Here is a 20464-nt window from a genome sequence, read left to right as displayed (position 1 = left end):
TAAGCATCTACATTTTACAAAAGAAGAAACTATAGTTTGGGCAGGTGAAATGACTTGTGAATGGATAAGTATCCCTGTTTTATAGAGGAATCTCAGATAATTCCTGTTAGAAGTGGGATTGGAATGAAGGTCCAAAGCCAGTTGGCTTTCTCCATTAAACTACATAGCAAGGTGATTGTTAAGTGAATGATTCAGCTAACAAGTGCTTTAAGAATTCAGAGTAGCCATAACATAATAGTAGATAGAAAGCTGGCCTGAAAGACCCTGAATATAAGCCTCACCTCTGGCACATACTATGTGACCCTGGGAATGTCACTTAACCTCTTAGTGCCCCAGGTGACTCTCCAAAGCTAGAAATTGCAAAGCAAGTGCCCACCTGTATAGGTAGAGGAGTTTCCTATACCAACACAATTATAGATCAGGTCTAGGAGGAAAAAAGAGAATCTAGAGAAGGGATTGCTCCCTGGGAGTTGGGGTAGTCAGGAAATTTTCGCTGAACAAGTAGTACCACAGGCAGGCTTTTGAAGAAAGAAGATTTAGATAAATGAAAAAAGTGGGAGGGGGGGTGGGTGGTCCCAACAGCAGACTTATTAACAGAAAAGGAAAGTGATATGATCAGAATCACAAAACATTGTGGGATCTGGGGGACACAATCAGTAGACCAATTTGTCTGGACTAGAAAATTTATGTAGGGGAGTTGTGGGAGACATTGAGACATTGTTGGAGGTATGGTTTGGGGACCTAAATGTGGTCTTGAATGCCAAACTATTGGAGCTTAGACTTTATCCTTTAGTTATTGGATAGGGTAGTTCCCTGGTTTGTACATTCTCTCCCCCTTACCTCTTATATAAAATGTGGTTTAAAAAGCAGTTATATCAAAGCACTTTGGAAAGACTTGGAAGATTGTTCAGCGATAATGGTGAAGAGTCATCATTGTATTCCTCTTATTTCTAGTAGAGGTTTTGAGTTTTTAATGTACTTTTCCTAGTATAGAACAGTCTTCTTTTTTTTTGCCTGATACAAGTAATTTTCAGTTATCCATAACAATGACCTTACACCAACCAGTTGCTTAACCTTTCTATTCTTCTAGATTTTCAGAGATTACTTAAAAGCATCAGATTGCTTTTGTATCCCGAAACTCAGTGTCCTAACTTGTCTGGCATGAAACCATTTAAACCAATTGTAAAGCATATTTTAACCAGATGCATTAACAGAAATATCACAGTATGTGAAAGGCTATTTTGAGTGAATGTTGCATTGTAGCTCTGATTTTATAATTAGCATTGTAAGTATATTCTAGATATTTATTGCTAGACGTTTGTACATCATGGATTTAGACATGTGCTTCTTCCTTCTATCCAGATGCTAAACTAGCTGTTGGAAACCCAGATTGTCTTAATATATCAATTTTTATGTTCTATCTATTTGTATAATATGGATGAGATCTCTTCCTTTAAAACCTTTTCAGAAGTGTGAGGTGCAGTATATCACACTGCATCCAAGAGTTAATAGTCTCTAATGAGGAGAAAATTAAAATGAAGGATACTCATTCTCTAAGACAAATTGGAAAATTAGGCTAAGAAAATGACAAAATATCCATTACCCTTTGACCCAGATATCCTACTGCTAGGCATGTACCCTAAGGTCCTTAAAGATAGAAAAGCCATGAACTAAACATGTATTTATAGTAGCACCTTTTGTAGTAGCAAAGAATAAGAAACAGATGTCCATTGACTGGGGAAAGGCGAAACAAATTGTGGTTCATAAATATAATGAAATATCACTACACTTGAAGAAATAATGAATATGAAGAATATAGAGGAGGCCTTTTCTGCATGTGGAGTCCTGCTGCTGCTGCTAGTTCCTTGTCCTCTGGATTACCTTCCATTTACTCTGTATATATCTTGCATATACCTAGTTGTTAACATGTTGGCTCCCCCATTAGAATGTAAGCTCCTTGAGGACAGGTACTATTTTTCCCTTTCTTTGTGTACCCAAAACTTGGCACAGTCTTTGGCACAAATTAAGTCCCTAATAAATGCTTTTTGACTAACTTACTGATATAAGTAGAATTGGGAAAATTATATATATATATATGCATGTGTGTATGTGTATCTATATATATATAGATACAGGTACACACATATATGCATATACATATACACATATATGCACATATACGTATAATACCTATACATACATATACATACACATATCTATATATATACATACACGTACATATATGAATGATGTTAACTGGATGGAATTGGCCTCTAACCTGTGGGTGGCCAGAGCGAAGCAGGCTAGAGACAGGAGAGTCAGGAATCAAACAGAAGTTTAATTTCAAAGTGAGGAAAGTGGCTTGCAAAGCCCTGCCCCTAGTGGGGGGGCTCAAAGCAATGTGGGGAAATCTCAATACTTATACCTATGGCTACACAGTGAGCTGTAGCCCTGACAGTGAAGGGTAACAGCAATAATGTGACAAGTTTGATTCATAGCAGGGCTTCCTGGCCAGAAACAATTCTGAGATTTTGCTGTGGCTGAGATCATCCAGAGGGTGAGTGCAAGGGATTGTTGTTATACCAAACTCAGGGCACAGCCTGCTTGCTGGGCCTTAGCTCTGGAAAACAGGGTGTCTCCTAATATCTTGACAGAAATGTCTATATCAATGTAAAAAGAAAGAATGAGAACTACCACAACTGAATACTGTGTAAATGTTGTAAGTATAATGACTGCTTATAACCTGCAAGAAGAGATGAGAAAAAGCCGCTTTCTCCCTTCTTTGCAGAGGTGGGTGACTTCAGTGTGGAATTTTGCATACATTGACATACTTGATTATTATTGCTGAACTGCTTTTCTCTTCTTTAATTTTTTTTTACAAGAGATGGTAAGGAGAATGGAAGGTGATGTTAAAACAAAAGATATTAATAAATTTATTTAAAAGTAGATGAAGGGTACTAACCTAATAATTGGCATAGAAAACACTGCCTCTATGTTAAATTCAAAGGAGGCAGCTAGGAGGCTCAGCAGAGTGCTGGGCCTGGAGTCAGTAAAACTCAACTTCCTGAATTCAAATCTAGCTGCAGACACTTACTAGCCATGTGACCTGGACAAGTCACTTAACCCCGTTTGACTCAGTTTCTTCATCTGTAAAATGATCTGGAAAGGGAAATGGCAAACCATTTTAGTATCTCTGCCAATAAAACCCTAAATGTGGTCAAGAAGAGTTGGACATGACTGAACAACAACAAATAGTAAATTCAAATATGACTCTTATGATGCTCAGTGGTTTGAAATTCCTTTAAATCTCTTGCAAGGAAGACAAGAAATAAATCCATTGAGTATATATTTCCAGTTACAAATGCCTTTGAAAGTTTATTTTCTTTTTGTTTTTCCTTACTTTTCCTTCTCCATGACCTGAGTGTGAACACCCAAAATAAGATTAATTAGGATCAATAATTTTTCCCATTCCCATTCCCATTCCTTCACTCTGTGAATATCAGAGAACTACTGATTTCCATTAACTTTCATATGTTGACTTTCCAACAACATCTTACCTAATTAGCTCTTGCCAATTGTTCTAAAGATGATGTTTTTGTTGAAGTATCAAAGTTTAAAAGATTAATGTTTGACATTAATTAAACAACTCACCAAAGAGTTAATAGACGTTCAATATGCTTTACTCATTGAAAAGACTAGGCGATCTGGAGTATCCTATAGCATAGTAAAAATGCATGAAGCTAATTGGCCCATTTGGGGCTCACAGACTGAACTAGGTTTGGACATTTTCTTGTAACAGCCCTGAGGAAGCAACTCAGTTTTCTTGGGGTCCTTCAGACCAATTATGATTCATGGGCCAACTAGTTGTAAGTGATCCTGGCAAACTATATATTTCTTGTAGGAACACATGCTAGGCTAGGATTCTGGGGCAGGAAGTATTCTCCCCCTTGGTCTGGCCCCACCTTGATTCCTTGAATTCTTGGTATCAGCTTATATTACTAACCAGTGAGAAGCCTTATATCAACACATTGACTTTCAAACTGACTGTTCATTTTTTTTTTTTTTTAGTTTTAAGGTGACAGAAGACTAGAGTTGGAGCTATAGGACCCAGCTAATCACTTGTATACTGGCATGTCCACTGAATGGGGAGTCAGAGAAATGGGATCCAAATCTCAACTCCACTACTTAACCCAAATGGTTGTTATGAGGAATAAATGAGATGATGTATGTAAAGTGCTCTTTGCAGACCTTAGAGAGCTATATCTTAGCTATTATTATTATTGCCTAGGTGACCTTATGAAAGTCATTATATCTTGCTGGTGTCCAGTGTCCTAGTCTGTCAAGTGAGAGGTTTACAACTAGGTGATCTCTGAGGTACCTTCTCTTTCAGGGATTCTCCACCTTGTACCTCAAGGTCACAGATTAATAAGGCTTACACTTTTTTTGTTTAGATATCTGTTTTATTTGTACATGGGTGGTGTAGCACCATCTTTATTTTGCATTTGTAAAAATGATAATCTCCACTAGATCTAAATATAGCTTCAGTAGTTTTATAGCAGCATTAGAATAATGCATTTTTGTGTAGGCTAGGGTTTGAGAGAGAAAACTTCGAGGCTAAGAATGCTGAATTGTTTCTTTTGAATAAATCAACCTTTTACCCATTTGTCAAAAGAACTTTCATATTGTGCTTTAATTAGCTGGAGAATTATTAATTAGGTGTGTATGTGGAGAGAGATGACAGCTCATTTCTAGTTGGAGGTGTTGATTAAGCACATTTTATACCATCCCCAGAACTACAGAATTATTCCCCAGCTTTTCATGCCAGGGAAAGCCCATGGGTTTTAAATTAGGCCCAGGGCTTAATTTCATAGGATTCCTGATTTTCCTTTTTTTCAGCACTATAAACAGTTAAGGAAAAAAAAATTAAGAAGTGTTTGTTATAGCTATCAATTCATCCTCACTGTTCTATTTTTTAACCTATTGATTAAAAAAAGGAAAACAAAGTGTGTTAACTTTAGCAAGGCAAGACCAATATTATTTATTGCATATGCCATTTGTTTTACTGTCTTGATGTTGTCAGTGTTCTTTCAGTTCTGCTTTTTTTCCAGCAATTTTTTCCCCTTTATTTGCATCACAACTTTATTTGGGTTTACTTGTAATATTATTCTTAGATTGTTTGAATTCCGTTTTGCTATTATTATGAAAAGCAGCTGATAAACCAATTAGAGAGAGCTATCCTCAGAGCTAGGAAGACCTGGTTAAGTGCTATTGACTTTGTGACCCTGGGTAAATGATGCAATCTCTCAAAGACCCCAGACAACTGGATTTCCTATCCCAATGAAATTGAAAATCTAAGCAAAAGAGGACAATAATGACAATAATAATAATGATGATGATAACTCACATTTATACTTTATACCACTAAGGTTTACAAGGCACTTTGTTCATAATAACCCTATGAGTTAGAGTAAAACAAGTTTTGCTCCTATTTTATAAAAGAGCAAACGAACTCAAAAGGCTGAGCCAAGTCTCCTTCCTAAAAGCCGTATTCTTTCCACTACATCAGACTGTTTATCTTTAATCACAAATCCCTAAAAATATCTTCTCACTGTAGTCTCTAGTGGGAGGCAATGTGGTCTAGCAATTAGAAGGCCAGACTTGGAGTTAATAAGACCTGAGTTTGAATCCTACATCAGCTGCTACTTAATCTCTCTGAGACTCAGTTTCTTCACCTGTAAAATGAAAATAAGAGTTCTTGTCATGGAGGGTTATTCTGAGGATTAACTGAGAATAAATATGTAAAGTGCTTTTTAATCCTTAAGGCATTATATAAATATGAGGTGTTGCTATTTCTTAACCAGAACCTTGATGCTTTCCTTCTCATTTTCCTTACTTAGTCTTAGGATCCATTTAAGAAATATGAAGACTTATGGGGACAGAGATAATATCTTGAGAATATTTATCATATGGAAGAGGGAGTAGACATGTATAATTACAAGGGCAGAATTGGGAATTGGTAGAATAGGTAGAAGTTATAGACATTCTCATTTTGCCTTATAGTAGGAAGGAACTTTTTAACACTACCATGGAACACAGATTTCACCCTCCCAAGGGATACCTGTCATATTCTTGAGGTAATCTAGGGGGTGGGGGATAGGTATGTTGGAGTGGGAAGAGGAGAATGAGATGTAAATTTTCCCAGTGACATCTGCATAGCTGCTGCTGTAAGTACCTCAATTGTGGTTAGGATGTAGCTGTCCTGAAGGGCCAGTGTTGGCTCAGAAAGGAGAAGGATGGGAGCTTGTAGAATAGAAGGAGGGAGTGGAGTGGGAATAAAGGAATTTGGGAATAAAGATAGGTATGATTGTGTTTGAGACAAGTCCCATGATTGACTATCATCAGGAGGTTGAAGTGTGATCAATCTTCCTACCCACTGATTGATTAATCACTTACTTCTTTGGGTCAGTCCTGACCCATTGAGGTCTGGCCACAGCTTCAACTTTGTATTTTTTTTTTTTAGGCAATTGGGGTTAAGTGACTTGCCAGGGTCACACAGCTAGTAAGTGTCAAGTGTTTGGTCTGAGGCCGGATTTGAACTCAGGTCCTCCTGACTTCAGGGCCAGTGCTCTATCCACTGTGCCACTTAGCTGCCCCCACAGTTTCAACTTTGAAGAGGTTTTTCTCAATTCAATTAATTTTATCTCAATAAATATTTATTAAGTACCTGCTATGAAGTACCTGCTATGTGCAAGGTATGAAACACTAGCACTATCATTCTCTATAGATATGAAGACAAGGTGAGGAAAGGCTCTTTTAATACATGGCCTGTACCCTGGAGACCACTACACTTCACATATTTCGAATAGTCATCCATTTCTACAATATGATGTGAGGAGTATGGACGGATCACTGTGTCTAAGACATCTCCCCCATTGACCTGCCACACTGCTTGAAATTCACTTTAGTTGAGTCAGATAATCTCAAAGTTGGACATAATCACAGGGATAATTTATTGTAACTCATACCTCAACAAGAAACTACCTCTATGATGTCTTTCACAAGCAGTCATCCATTCTGTATCTCTAGTGATGGTTAGCTCACTGCTTTGTAAGGTAGCTCATTCAACTATTGGACACTGTGACCATTCCTTTGTGTATAGGCATTGTGCCTCCATAGGCCTTTTTTTTTTTTTTTTTTTTTTTTTTTTTGATGAGGCATTTGAGGTTAAGTGACTTGCCCAAGGTCACACAGCTAGTAAGTGTGAAGCATCTGAGGTCGAATTTGAACTCAGGTCCTCCTGACTCCAAGGTTGGAGCTTTATCCACTGTGCCACCTAGCTGCCCTCATAGGCCTTATTTTAAAAGTAACTTAGAAGGGACAACATTAAATTGTGAACAAGAATTTATTTATTAGTAAAGTTAAGGCTCAGAAGGAATGGGCCATAGGACAAATAAGTTTTTATGGAATGGAAAAAGAAAGAAAAGGTTTTACATATGAAGTACTTCCTTTGGGTTCTTGTAGGGTGAGGGTACTTACTGGGCAGCAATGGGGCAATTTAGGAATAAGAGGAGCCCAGACAATAGTGATTGTAGATGAGGATGATCTAGGCAGTGTGAAAGAGGATCAGTTCTAGATAAATTCCACTCTCCAGTTTTGTCTAGAGAGGAGGTAATGGGTATATAATTAATGGTAGACTTAAGGTACTGTATCTAGTTGAAAGATTATGTATAAGCTAAGCTCCCTTTCATTACCTTGAAAGAACAAGAAATATACCAAAGAAAGTAAAATAAGAGCAATGACAGAAATAGAAGATAGGAATTAATCACAATAACATCACTGAAAAACCAGTGTGGAAACTGGGAAAAAAAACCCTATGAATGAATATACACAAAAAAGAAAAAAATATTATAAATACTATGGAGTAAAATAAATTGAAGCAAAAACCGTAATAGAGAGGCATAACACTAACAACAAGAAGAACCCAACCTCCAAATTACTGATTGAATAAATGTTAAAAAGTTGATAAACTCATTAAGGGAAGAAATTAGAATAGAAATTAAAACTCTTAAACAAGAATTTTAAGAGACAAAAATGAATAATTTAGGACAAACGATGGAGAATCTCTAACACAATGAATTTTTTCAAAAAAAGAGATCAGTTGATTTAGACTTCAAAAATCCTGAGTTAGAATAGATAATATCAGAACAAAATAAAATGACAAGATTGGAATAGTAATAAAAATCTCTACAAGCCAAAGCAACTAACCTTCAATATAAAATGTGATGAGACACTTTGAGAATTGTCTACAAGGAAAATATAACATAAACATCCTAAAGACCATACTTTAAGAAATCATACAAAAAATTGCCTAGAAATATTGGAAACATAGGGCAAACTACAATTTAAAATTCACTGTTCATTGACAAAAAGGAACTCCAAGTTCAGCTCACATAGATATGGGACCAAATAAGCAGAGATAGATAGATAAATAGATGACAGAGTGTAAAAAAACAAAACAAAACTCTACTATCTGCCAAGTTCTGTACTAAGAAAGGCAAAAATAAAAACAACCCCCCCAAAAAAAACTTTAGTCCCTGTAGCACTCAGAGAGCTTACAGTATAACAAGGGAGAAAAAATACAAAGAATGATGTACCAACAAGATATATACAAGACAAATTGGAGATATCAACAGTGGGAAGTCAACTAACATTGAGGGGGGTGGGAAAAGGCTTCTTTCAGAAGGTGAAATTTAAGCTGGGACATGAAAGAAGCTAGAAATCATCAAGAACAAGTCTGTGGAATGTAAGCACCTTTGTGGCAGAAGCTGTCTTGTTTTTTGTCTTGCATCTTCAGAACCTAGCACACTTAGTACAGATTCATACGTGGAAGAGACCTTAGAAGTTATGGAATCCACCCCCTTCCTTTAAATATGAGGAAACTGAAGCTCAGTGAGATTGAGTGACTTACTCAAGGTCATGCCTCTGCTAGGTATTAAGAAAAGATCTAGCAAGATAAATTAATGTTTACATTCCTTAAGGACCGAGATGGCTATTGTTATTTTTTGAAATCTCACCTTTCTTGAGAGTTTAAGTGAGAGCTTTGGGTTCTTCCCACACATATTGACCCTGGGCAAATCACTTAACCTTGTCTATCCCCAGGCAACTCTTTAAAATTCTGAGTTACAGATAAAGTGCCAACTTTGATAAAAGGTGCTGTCTTTCCAAGGTGTTCGATATCAATGACATCACAGTTCTAGTCCCTAATCCTATCCCATACTTTGGGCATCATTAAGAGAACGAAGAATATTTATGGAAAAATCTCATGAAAGGAGAATAGGAATCATTCTAAAGTTTGAAAGGAATGAAAGGTGGAAAGGAATAGCGTAAGCTTAGAGAGGGAGGGGTCCATTGAGGTTAATTGGTCCAACCCCCCATATTTATCAGGGGTGTTTGGGAGTGAGGACTGAGGTTCAAGTAGTGTTATAGGGAGCTCCAGGGGGTAAGTAGAGTGAATAGCACAGCCTGGATTTGGCCCAGATCCTCTCATTTTGGATCTAGATATCTTTTGAAAATGCCACATTGCTTCATTTGTGAATTAACATTTCTAGGACTGGGGTTCACAAGATGGAAGTGGAGAAGGGAAAAGTGAGGAGCTTCCAAAATCACACTTGTATTTAGGTTGAGTAAGAAGTGGTAAATCGATAGGAAGGAGAGGAGAGACAGAGATGGAGACAGAAAGATTCATTTAAGCATTTTTTTTAAATACACAGAACAGAACAGAAGGAAGTCCAGAATGTCAGTCAATAAAGATTTATTTTATTTATTAATATAATCTGCTATATGCCAGGCACTGTGCTAAGCATGGGGGATATACAAAGAAAGGCAAAAGACAGCCCCTGCTTTCAAGGAGCTCACAGTCTAATAGCAGAGACACCATGCAAATTACTATGCACTAACAAATTATATGAAGAATAAATTGGAGCTAATCAACAGAATTACAGAGAAGGAGGTCAACTTTGAAAATAACATGCTGAATTTATTATATGGTTTAAAAGAAAAGCAAAAATTGTACAAAATAGAGATATGCAATGTACAACCCCCTTTTCCCCATCCCACTATGTGCCAAGCACTATACTAGAGGCTGAAGGAAAAAAAAAAAACATTCCCTATTTTATGTTCTAACAAGCAAAACATGTATCAATACATATGGAATAAATATTTTAAAATACAAAAAAGTAAAAATGAACTGTTGTATGTAAATGGAATGGAATGTTTTTCTGTTATTAAGAATGATAAGTATGAAGCATTCAGAGAAACATGAGAAGCCACCTATAAATGTGTTCAGAGTGAAGAATATATAACCAAAAGGAGAATATATATGATGACTTGAATAATGTAAATGTAAATAAAGCCAATATTCAAAAACAACAGATTTCAGATCAAATGACCAAGCTTAAAATACATGTCTTTCTTTTCTTCTAAGAGTGGCAGACTATGAGAACAGAAAGTTCCATGTACTCTCAATTAAAATCAGTGTAGTAGATGTTTTTATTAAACTTCTTTAAGGGAAGAGGCTGGGGGGGGCATTATTGGGAAGTAATTGTTGGGTTGAAACAAACATCAATTGCAAACAATGGCATGCTCCACTCACAAATTGATTTTTTTCTTTCAAAACATTAAATTCATTATGATATATATGTGTGTATATATACATTAGAATTTTCAAACATTTCTTCTATTTTTATAAAAACCACTTTTTGAAAGAAAACTGTAATACTTTTCAGAAAATGTACTTATATATTAAAAATAAATAGAAATTTAAAACATCCATTATTTTCTGCCCTGAAGTCTGCTAATATTGATTTCAAACCTAAACCTGGCTTATGTTCAAATAATAGCCTGCATTGTGAGGAAGTTGGTTATTATTTTGCTTTTACTTTTTCTATTACATTTTGAAAAACAAGAAATAACATACTGCAAGCAGTTCTTGAATGTGAACAACAGACTTGAATGTTTGATTTCATAGGTAGAGAGAGACTACTTTCACAGTATGTATTAGTTTGGCTTCATTAGAAAACCAGCATTTCTTTCTCCAGGTTTCTAAATTTCACGGCTTGAAATGCCAGCACTTTTCATCTGAGAGCCTCTGGATAAGGAAGGGTGGTAGGTGTTTTGGTTTATTTCCATTTGATTTAGCTTTGTTTTTATTCAAACACTCTCCTCCTTTGCTGAGATGGACTATGTAGTTAAGTAGATGAATACTGTCATGAAGTATGTTACAGGATCATGAGCTGAGCTTTCATCCAGAAGAACTGACATTTAAACATTGATGGGGGAAAAAACCCAGCAATAGCAACAACAACAAAAAAGACTTTCAGATAAAACCAAGATAAGCATGGTTTGGTGAAAGAGTGATGGACTTTGAATAAGGGAGAACTGGGTTTAAATTCCACCTCTAATATTTACTGTGTGACCTTGGACAAGTAATTATACCTCTTTAAACTAGTTTCCTAATCTATAAAATGTCGATGATAATAATACTGTAATATTGCCTGTACTAATAATATATCATGATACTATAATAATGCCTGTACTAATGATCTCACAAGTGCTTCCAGGTTGGTTAGAGAAAGAGCAATTACAATGCTCAGCTTTCATCAAGGTTAATAAGTGTGATTTCTTCCTCTCTTCTCAGTTTATATGTAGTGAAATTGCTGTCTTTCAGCACAGAAAGAAAGCAATGAACATCTGTATAGGTCCTGGCTTTACTTTGATTCATCAGTGCATATCAAGGATGCCTACCCCTAGTTAGGATTAAGACATGACTATTTTGCTTCCACCCGTCATAAGTGCTTTTCCAATTCTTTCCAGAAAGAAGCCCCATGTTATCCCATGTTGATGATAAGGCACCCATGACAGAGTGCATAATGTGCCAGTTTTTGTGCCATTATACTTTGGGAGTCCTGCTTATGGAATACGATCTCTGGATCCCTACTTCTGAATTTTTGGATTATAGATGATGAGGGCATCTTAATTGATGCCCTTAGTTGATGAAGATAAAGAAAGGCTGGCCTTACGTGTGGTTAGCCTTAAAACTTTTCTTACACATAACACATATGGTGGGCTGCTGCTTACATAATCTTGCAGGTAATATTATACATACAAGGTGTGTGTGGATCCTTTTGTAATGAAGCCCCTCACAAATCTAGAAATATAATAAAAAAACAGAAACTCTCTCTCTGTCTCTACTTTGTCTCTGTTGCCCTGTGTCCTTTTCTCTTCTCTCTGCCTCTTTCTCTATATATATTTGTATGTATGTATACACACGTGTATGCTATTTAATACAAATACTTTCTTCACTAGAATGCCCTGTGTAGGGGTGGACTCTGCAATTACATATGATAAAAACTCTTGATATATTTAACAATCATTTGTTTGGTTAGTAATTTGTCTCTCAATACACAAAGTTGTGAGGATCAAATGAGATGATGAAAATACTGAACCTGTAGTCATAGTATCTGAGTTCAAATTCTACTTATCAGATAATTAAGATGCCTAAGATACTGGATGCAAAGATCTAGAAAGTAGGGAAAAAGATAGTGCTTGGTCTTGGCAAAGATACTGGAGCAGTTTGCCATTTCCTTCTTCAGCTCATTTTACAAGAGAGGAAAGTAAGGCAAACAAGGTTGAGTGACTTGTGCAGGGTCCCACAGCTATTAAGTGTCTGAGGCCAGATTTGAACTCAGGAAGATAAGTCTTCCCGACTCCAAGCCCAGCATTCTATCCACTGCATCACCTAGCTGCCCTTATAACAAGATATATTCAAGCAAAACACATTGACACACTGTCCATCTCTGAAAAATAATGCCTCATTGTGCCCCTCTAGTCAGGGGCACAGTTATATCTCCCTGTCAAGTGGAAAGAAGTATATTAAACTATATATTTATAAGAAAGGTTCTAGTTTTCTATTTTGATTTCTCAATACCATCTTTAAGTATATTGATCTTGAAATTAATGAAATAATAGAAAAATATTTAATGACATAGAAAATATTTCATTTGTCAAATTGAGGCAGCTTTTTCAAAAAGTCAATCCTATAAATTGCCTCAACAATTAGGACAAAGCCAAACCATAAGTGAAACATTTTGCCAAAGAATCACAGAATAGGAGAAGCTGAGCAATATTTTTAAGTTAGTTGAATTTAAAAAAAAAACACCTTTTAGATCTGGACAATACTACTTCGCAGCTATCCTTGTAATTCTCTTTATGTTTATACTTCAGTGACATTAGTTTTAATTTTGGCTACAATGAGCCACTTCCATAACAAGACATGGTACTAGAAAGAAATGGATCATGTTATTGAAAAGTATAACCCTAGAGGTACTTTGAGTATTTAAAAGCCATTATCAATTATAGAAAATGGGAGGCGGGGCATGATGGTGTTTACATTGAATAAGTATTTAAATTTATCTTGGAACTGGAAGAGACCAAAGAGGGACTATTCATGAAGTTCAATCCCAAATGAATATATTACAGTTGAGAAGACTGTTGGGGTAATGAGCCCAAGCTCTCACACTTAGCTAGAGGCAAGTAGATACCAGAATCCAGGTCTGCCAGCTTCTGGTCCAGTGACCTTTCCACCATATCACCTGTTTTATGCCAGAGGTTTTCTTCATTTTATATTGTTCATCATATAACTGATATGTGCTGGCAGGTGCTAAAGTGATGAACTTTGCCTACAAAAGTCAGACATTGTATTACACAAAAGGAATGTTAAAAACGAGACATCATATCAAGTGACATCCAATTGCATGGTCTATATTGCACATGCCCCATGGCAGTCACATGGCAATTTGTTATATACTATGCATACTTTATGAACAAACTATTCATACTGCTGCTTTTATGGGGTGGTGGGTAGAGCATTTAGCTTTATCTACAAATAGTAATGGCACTGCCGTACTCAAGTCATGTTCATGTGTTGCTCTATAAATGCAGTTTCAGTCATACCGTCTACCAAATTTCCTCCCAGACCAGAAAATTCCATTTTTTGAAAAGCTCTATATTTGTCTGACTTAGATATTACAAGACTTGATTTCTAATTATATTGCTCAAAGCCACATATTTGAAATCTGTCTCAGGAATTTTGCAATGTGTAGAAAGTGTTTATAAACTATTAATGTAAACATGTATGCATTGTCTAGATAGAAAGATAGATGATAATATTAGACAGATAAATGGATAGAGACAGATAAAAAAGATAACATTATGATGGTAGATAGATAGATTAGATAGTGTCATTGTCTATTTGAAAATTAGCCTGACTAGGGGCAGCTAGGTGGTGCAGTGGATAGAGCACCGGCCCTGAAGTCAGGAGAACCTAAGTTCAAATCCGGCCTCGGACCAAACACTTGACACTTACTAGCTATGTGACCCTGGGCAAGTCACTTAACCCCAATTGCCTAAAAAAAAGAAAAAATTAGCCTGACTAAAGGCTAATATCTCCTATATAAATAGATGTGGTTTTAAAGACCAACCCACAAAAGTCATTCACTCCTGTGCCAAACTGGTATGTGACATCAGGATGGCAGATACCTCTGGTGGGTTCTGCCAAACTAGAAAAATTCAGGTTGAATTCCAGGAATGGTATGTCTGTTAGCAGATTGTATCAGGAGAGTTACTTCACAGCTATCCTTATTAATTCTCTTTATGTTTACACTTGAACGACATCAGTTTTAAGTTTGACTACAACAAGCCACTTCTATAACAAGGCATGATACTAGAAAGAAACCTCTCAGCCCAGCTGAGCCGGGAGAAGCTAATCATTGGAAGGTTGGTCACCTGCTGACTATTTTGGTTGCTGCAGCAACACAACATTCACTGTCTCTACTAAAGCATAGAGGGGTTGTAATCTGCATCAGTGGAGAATCTGTGGACAGTGCTGAAGTCACAGATCCTTGCATGATTAAAATGTGAGGTATCGCTTGATATGTAAAGTAACAAATACCTTTGATATACTATCAAACCCATGCATTAGAGAAATGGAAGTCAGAAACTCTGAAGGAACGTAAGTCCCTTGGAAAATAGTGGTGATGTCAGCAGAAGGGAGGCTAGAGCCAGTCTGTGGTTCTTTTGTACAATAGATGAGCAAAAAATAAACAGTGATGTAACTGGGAAAAAAAAATGAACAGAAGATAGGGGCCAAGAATGTAATTATATCACTGCACCTAGTCATCTTGTTGTGAAGCCCAAATAAATTACTTTTATTGCTGAAAAATATCATATGAAATGATTTATTTAGTATTTTGATGCTATATTAAAAACACCAAAGTATTACAAAGAAGGCTATTAGATATGGGTGAAAAAAAAAAGCTAGAGATTTGTAACATTTGCTTGGTAGAAATTGCCCAAGTACTTTCTAATTTAAAATATTTTCAGCTTAAAGTGAAAATGAACACGTTAGAGCACAAGGTCTATAAAGGATATTTTTTCATTATTATTGCCTCAAAATTTTCCAATATAAGTTCTAGATTTATTTTTCCTCTCTCTAGTTTCTCTGGGTTTTCAGCTTCCCTAGTATTGTTTGTCTATGATCCATTTTGTCTAAGCTTCCTTTCCTCTTTTCCGGAGTTTTCCACCTGGAAGCCAGAGATGGAGCCTTCTGTTCGATGCAGCTGTTCCAGGCCAAAGAGGATACATTTCCTCTCTTTGTGTATTTTTATAAGCCATCTTTCTTGCTTTCCTTTTTGGGCTGCTACTGAATAGGGTGTATCAGTGTCATTTCAAACACTTCCTTTTTCAGGCGTGGAATTTGTTGATGAGTTCTGATACTTGATGGGATAGTGTAGAGACAATGATGAATAATACATGATTTTAGCCCATAACTGGATTTGGCATCACTTTTCCCAACCCAACAGTTACTCAATGTGATTAAATTTATATTATAGAATTTTTCATGCTAATTCTTCAGTAATATTATAGAATATTAGATAAGGAATCTTTGATATTATCTAGTTTGACCCCCTTATTTTTCATGAGGAAAACTGACCTTAACTTTCCTACATACTTTGATGTTTTTCTTCTCATTAAACACATTTATTTTTCCAGAGGCCATAAAAATTTTGTTCTTTAATCCCGATTTGAGTTCATTGAAAATGATTGTATCCAACTGTGTAATAATTTTTAGGTACAGTTTTTACTGCTGTTTCTGATGTGACCTAGCAGAGAATGAATATTAAGTCTAGGATAATAGTACATAGGATGGTACTCTAAAGAGTTACTTTGGACTATTTATGGTCTGGTTTCTTTTTTTTTAAATTTACTTTGGGGCAGCTAGGTGGCGCAGTGGAAAGAGCACTGGCCCTGGAGTCAGGAAGACCTGAGTTCAAATGTGGCCTCAGACATGTGACACTCAATAGCTGTGTGACCCTGGGCAAGTCACTTAAACCTGATTGCCTCACAAAAATAAAATAAATTTATTTTTAGTTTTCAGCATTCACTTCCATAAGCTTTTGAGTTTTAAATTTTCTCCTCCTCCCTCTTCTCTTCTCTTCCCAAGATGTGTACAATCTGATATAGTCTCTACATATACCTTCCTATTAAACATTTTTACATTAGTCATGTTGTAAATAAGAATTAGAACCAACAGGAGAAACCACGAGAAAAGAAAAAACAACAGCAACAATAAAAAGCAAATAGTATGCTTTAATCTGCATTCAGACTCCATTGTTTTGTTTTGTTTTTCTGGATGTGGATAGCATTCTCCATCATGAGTCTTTTGGAGATGTCTTATATCCTTGCATTGCTGAGAAGAGCTAAGTTTATCAAAGTCATCACACAGTGTAGCTGTTACTGTGTACAATGTTCTTCTGGTTTTGCTCATTTCACTTAGTGAAATTTTACTTTCATTCATTTCACATCAGTCTATGCAAGTCTTTCCAGGTTTTTCTGAAGTCTGCCTGCTCATCGTTTCTTATAGCACAGTAGTATTCCATTACATTCATATACCACAACTTGTTCAGCCATTCCCCAATTGATGAGCATCTCCTCAATTTCCATTTCTTTTATGGCCTGGTTTCTTAAGCAAGATCCTTCCTCTTTCCTTAATACTATTTTATCATTGCTTAAATATTCCTTGGGCTAAATTTGCCCATAGGCTAAATTTGCCTTTGATTAATCAGATTTTTTTTATTTTTTATTTTTATTTTTGTTTTTGCTAGGCAGTGGGGTTAAATGACTTGCCCAGGGTTAGTAAGTGTCAAATGTCTGAGGCTGGATTTGAACTCAAGTCCTCCTGACTCCAGCTGCCCCTATTAATCAGGTTATAAAAAAAAAAGCTTTATCAGCCTTCCAAATTTTTAGTAACACCTTCTATTTCCTATTTTCAGTTATGGTTTAATTGAAATTTAAATAAGAATTAAAAATATGACTTGTGTACCAATATTATACTTACCAATCAGCATATAAATTTCATTTTTGTCATAAATGAGATTTATCTGATTGGCAAACTTAAGTATGGTGTCAACATTACAAATCATATTTTTCATCCTTATTTAAATTCTTATTTTTTCAGAGCCTGTATTTTTTAATATCCTATTTTATTTTCAACAAAGAAAAAATCTTTGAATGTCTGGCTAATTTGCACCTTAAGTCCTCCTGGGGCTACAACGAGGAATAAGTGAGAGAGGAAGAAAACCTGGTAAACGAACACTTTGTTAGCTGAAGGAGATATGTAGAGTGTATCCATTACTTTTATTTCTAGCACTACTACTGTGACTAGAAGGTGGACATATACTCAGCCCTTGTTTCTAAGTTTGAATAGGGAAGCTCAGAGTGCTATGGTTGACCTTCTCTTAAGCTAAACACTTAAACATGCACCGCAATTTGCTTCCTGCTGTTTGAGCACATTTAGATTTAAAGGGGCAGCTGGCAAAGATTACGTTCTCACATTGTTAGCTTTCAGCCAACAACGAGCATAAATATTTCTGCAAGGAGTAATGTCACTAGCAACAGTTCTGTATTCATTGTTAGCAAAGACTGGAAACCACTGAAAGGGTAAAACTTGACCTTAATTTTGGTCAACAGGCTCTTAGGAAGTGCATCAAATACTTTTGATGCTTTTGTGAGATTCATTTCCTGATTACTTGGGCCTTCCAGGGCCAAGAAAAGGTGGGCAAATTTCATCTGAACCAGTAGCACTGAGTGTGGAAACATGGTTTCTCCAAAGAATTTTCTATGATACGTCTCCTTTCTAAAGGGGTATTGATAAGTTATGACCACTTGTGCAAATAAGATATGTATAAAAACTCTTTGCAAAACTTATATTGATATAAAAATGGTATTATTTTTATTGTAGAGAGGCCTGCATGTAGCCTATACTTAAAAAAAAAAAAAAAAGATCCTCCAAAACCTAAAAACCTAGCTGCTGCTCAAGAGAGGCATACAGATTACTCTAGTGGTGACCTCATATTAATGCATGAGTAATAGTTTTTAACTTAACTATCACTCATTTTGATTCTGCCCATCTGAGCTGTGACTTAAATGGAAAAGTTGCATAGTAGTTAGTGGAATTGTTTTTATCAAGCATCTAATATCTTTTATGGTAACAATGCTGTTGAATATTATATATAGCATAACACCATAAGCATATTAGATATTATATAATACCATGGCTTGAAATTTTAAAAATGTTTTACTAAAATCATAGTTTTATTAAAATCATAATTGATCTTTAGAATTTGAAACTTGTTTTATTCTAGATCCATAATTATTTAGAAGAGAGAAATTTTAAAAATCATTTATTTGCATAGGTTGAATAGGGATTTGTGAAAGAACTTATTCTAAATATTTTATTAGTTCACTAAATAGGGATTCTGTAAATGTATGTAGATTTAAATTACTGTTAAATTCAACTTTTCAAGATTAAAAAAAAATCCTTAAGTATGAGCACACTTTACATAGTTTTAATTGTCTGCATCTATAGGCCTGTAATTGTGATCCTAATTTTAAGTGTCTGATGTCAAAATCTGAGTAAAATTCTTTTTTGTTAACATTCATTCAGTACATAACTGTCCCTTATATATCACTGCTCAACATCTTGCTGTCATCTATAGTGTACCAAATGCCCTCATCTGGAGAGATTACAAATACTGTAGGGCACCATTTGATTGCCTTATTTGTTGTTGATCAATGAGTGTTTCCTAATGTGCAACATTGTCCATCCCCTATTCAACCAAGTCCAGTAGTCCCCTATTGCCTCCAGGATCAAATATCAAGGATATTTGGATCAAGCCTTTGTTTAGGGGGCAGCTAGGTAGCACAGTGGATAGAGCACCGGCCCTGAAGTAAGGAGGACCTGAGTTCAAATGTGGCCTCAGACCAAACACTTGACACTTACTAGCTGTGTGACCCTGGGCAAGTCACTTAACCCCAATTGCCTTAAAAAAAAAAGCCTTTGTTTCGCTTATAAAGCCCTCCATAGCCTGGTCCCTTCCTACCTTTCCAGTCTTCCTACACCATCACCACTTTGAGATCCTTTGATGTTGGCCTCTTATCCTGACTCCAAGCATTTTCACTGGATGAGAATCTCCCATGTCTGGAAATCCTTCCCCACTCCACTTCCTCCAAGTCTCAGCTACAGCAAGAAGCCTTTCCCAATCTCCTTTAATGTGTTGATTATCTCCATTTTATTCTGTATACAGCATATCTTATTTGTGCATAGTTCTTTGCATGTTGTGTCCCCCCATTAGACTCTGAGAGCTCCTTGAAAACAGGGATTGTCTTTTGTCTTTTTCTGAAACCCTAGCACTCAGCACAGTGTCTGACACATAATAGGCACTTAATAAATGCTAATTGACTGACTGATGTCAGTGTTGTGGGCTGACCAAACTGGGTACCTGTCCTGTTGGCTGACTGATGTCTGGCATTATATAAACACACAATTCATTCCTTTGGCTGAAAATTTTGTTCTCAGTTTTAAAATGCATATAGCTTTAGAAAGGACCACACATGAAACTTTACCAACAATTTATGCCTCATTTGCCTAGCACACAGTGTCACGTACATAGTGTTTAACAAACATTTGTTGATTTGTTGGGTAGGTACAATTTTGAATAGTAAGTTTTCTTTCCTAGTAGCAAGTTTTGATAAGGAAGAGAGTGATGAGGGCCAGAGGGCCCTGGGGATCTGAGTGGGAGGAGCAATGGGCAATAAAGAAAGTGGAGGGGAGATTGAAGGTGCAGAAAGCTACCTGAAAATTCTTCTGAGAGACAATTCGGAATTTGTGGTTTTATCGTCCAACCTGGAAAATGATGGTAGGTCACTATACTAAAAGACTTTAGATTGCTCTCCCAAAACCAGCCTTCCTTACGTTAATTAGTCATCCAAGTAAAGTTCATTGCTAGATAATATTTGTCCCTATAACTTCCTGGATTCTAGTACTACATTTGAGTGGGGTGGGGAGATA

General features: G+C 36.1%; 1 protein-coding gene across 4 annotated transcripts in view; it reads left to right on the top strand.

Annotated features, from left to right (window-relative positions):
* The window catches only part of LOC114052057 (IQ domain-containing protein K-like), a 138516-nt gene that overhangs the window by 70296 nt on the left and 47756 nt on the right, over positions 1–20464 (top strand). The window contains exon 8 of one of the 4 annotated variants that reach the window (XM_027874470.1): positions 11097–11163. The exons of 2 other annotated variants lie outside the window; for them this stretch is intronic. In XM_027874470.1, coding sequence (XP_027730271.1) covers positions 11097–11163 — 67 coding nt within the window. Of the gene's footprint in view, positions 1–4068; positions 4133–11096; positions 11164–20464 lie in introns of those variants that run through there. One more of the 4 variants, XM_027874471.1, reaches the window with a different exon arrangement.

The sequence above is a fragment of the Vombatus ursinus genome, unplaced genomic scaffold, assembly GCF_900497805.2.
Source record: "Vombatus ursinus unplaced genomic scaffold, bare-nosed wombat genome assembly UNPS02014807.1, whole genome shotgun sequence".
Lineage (NCBI taxonomy): Eukaryota > Metazoa > Chordata > Mammalia > Diprotodontia > Vombatidae > Vombatus > Vombatus ursinus.
This window is presented reverse-complemented; position numbering and strand designations above follow the sequence as displayed.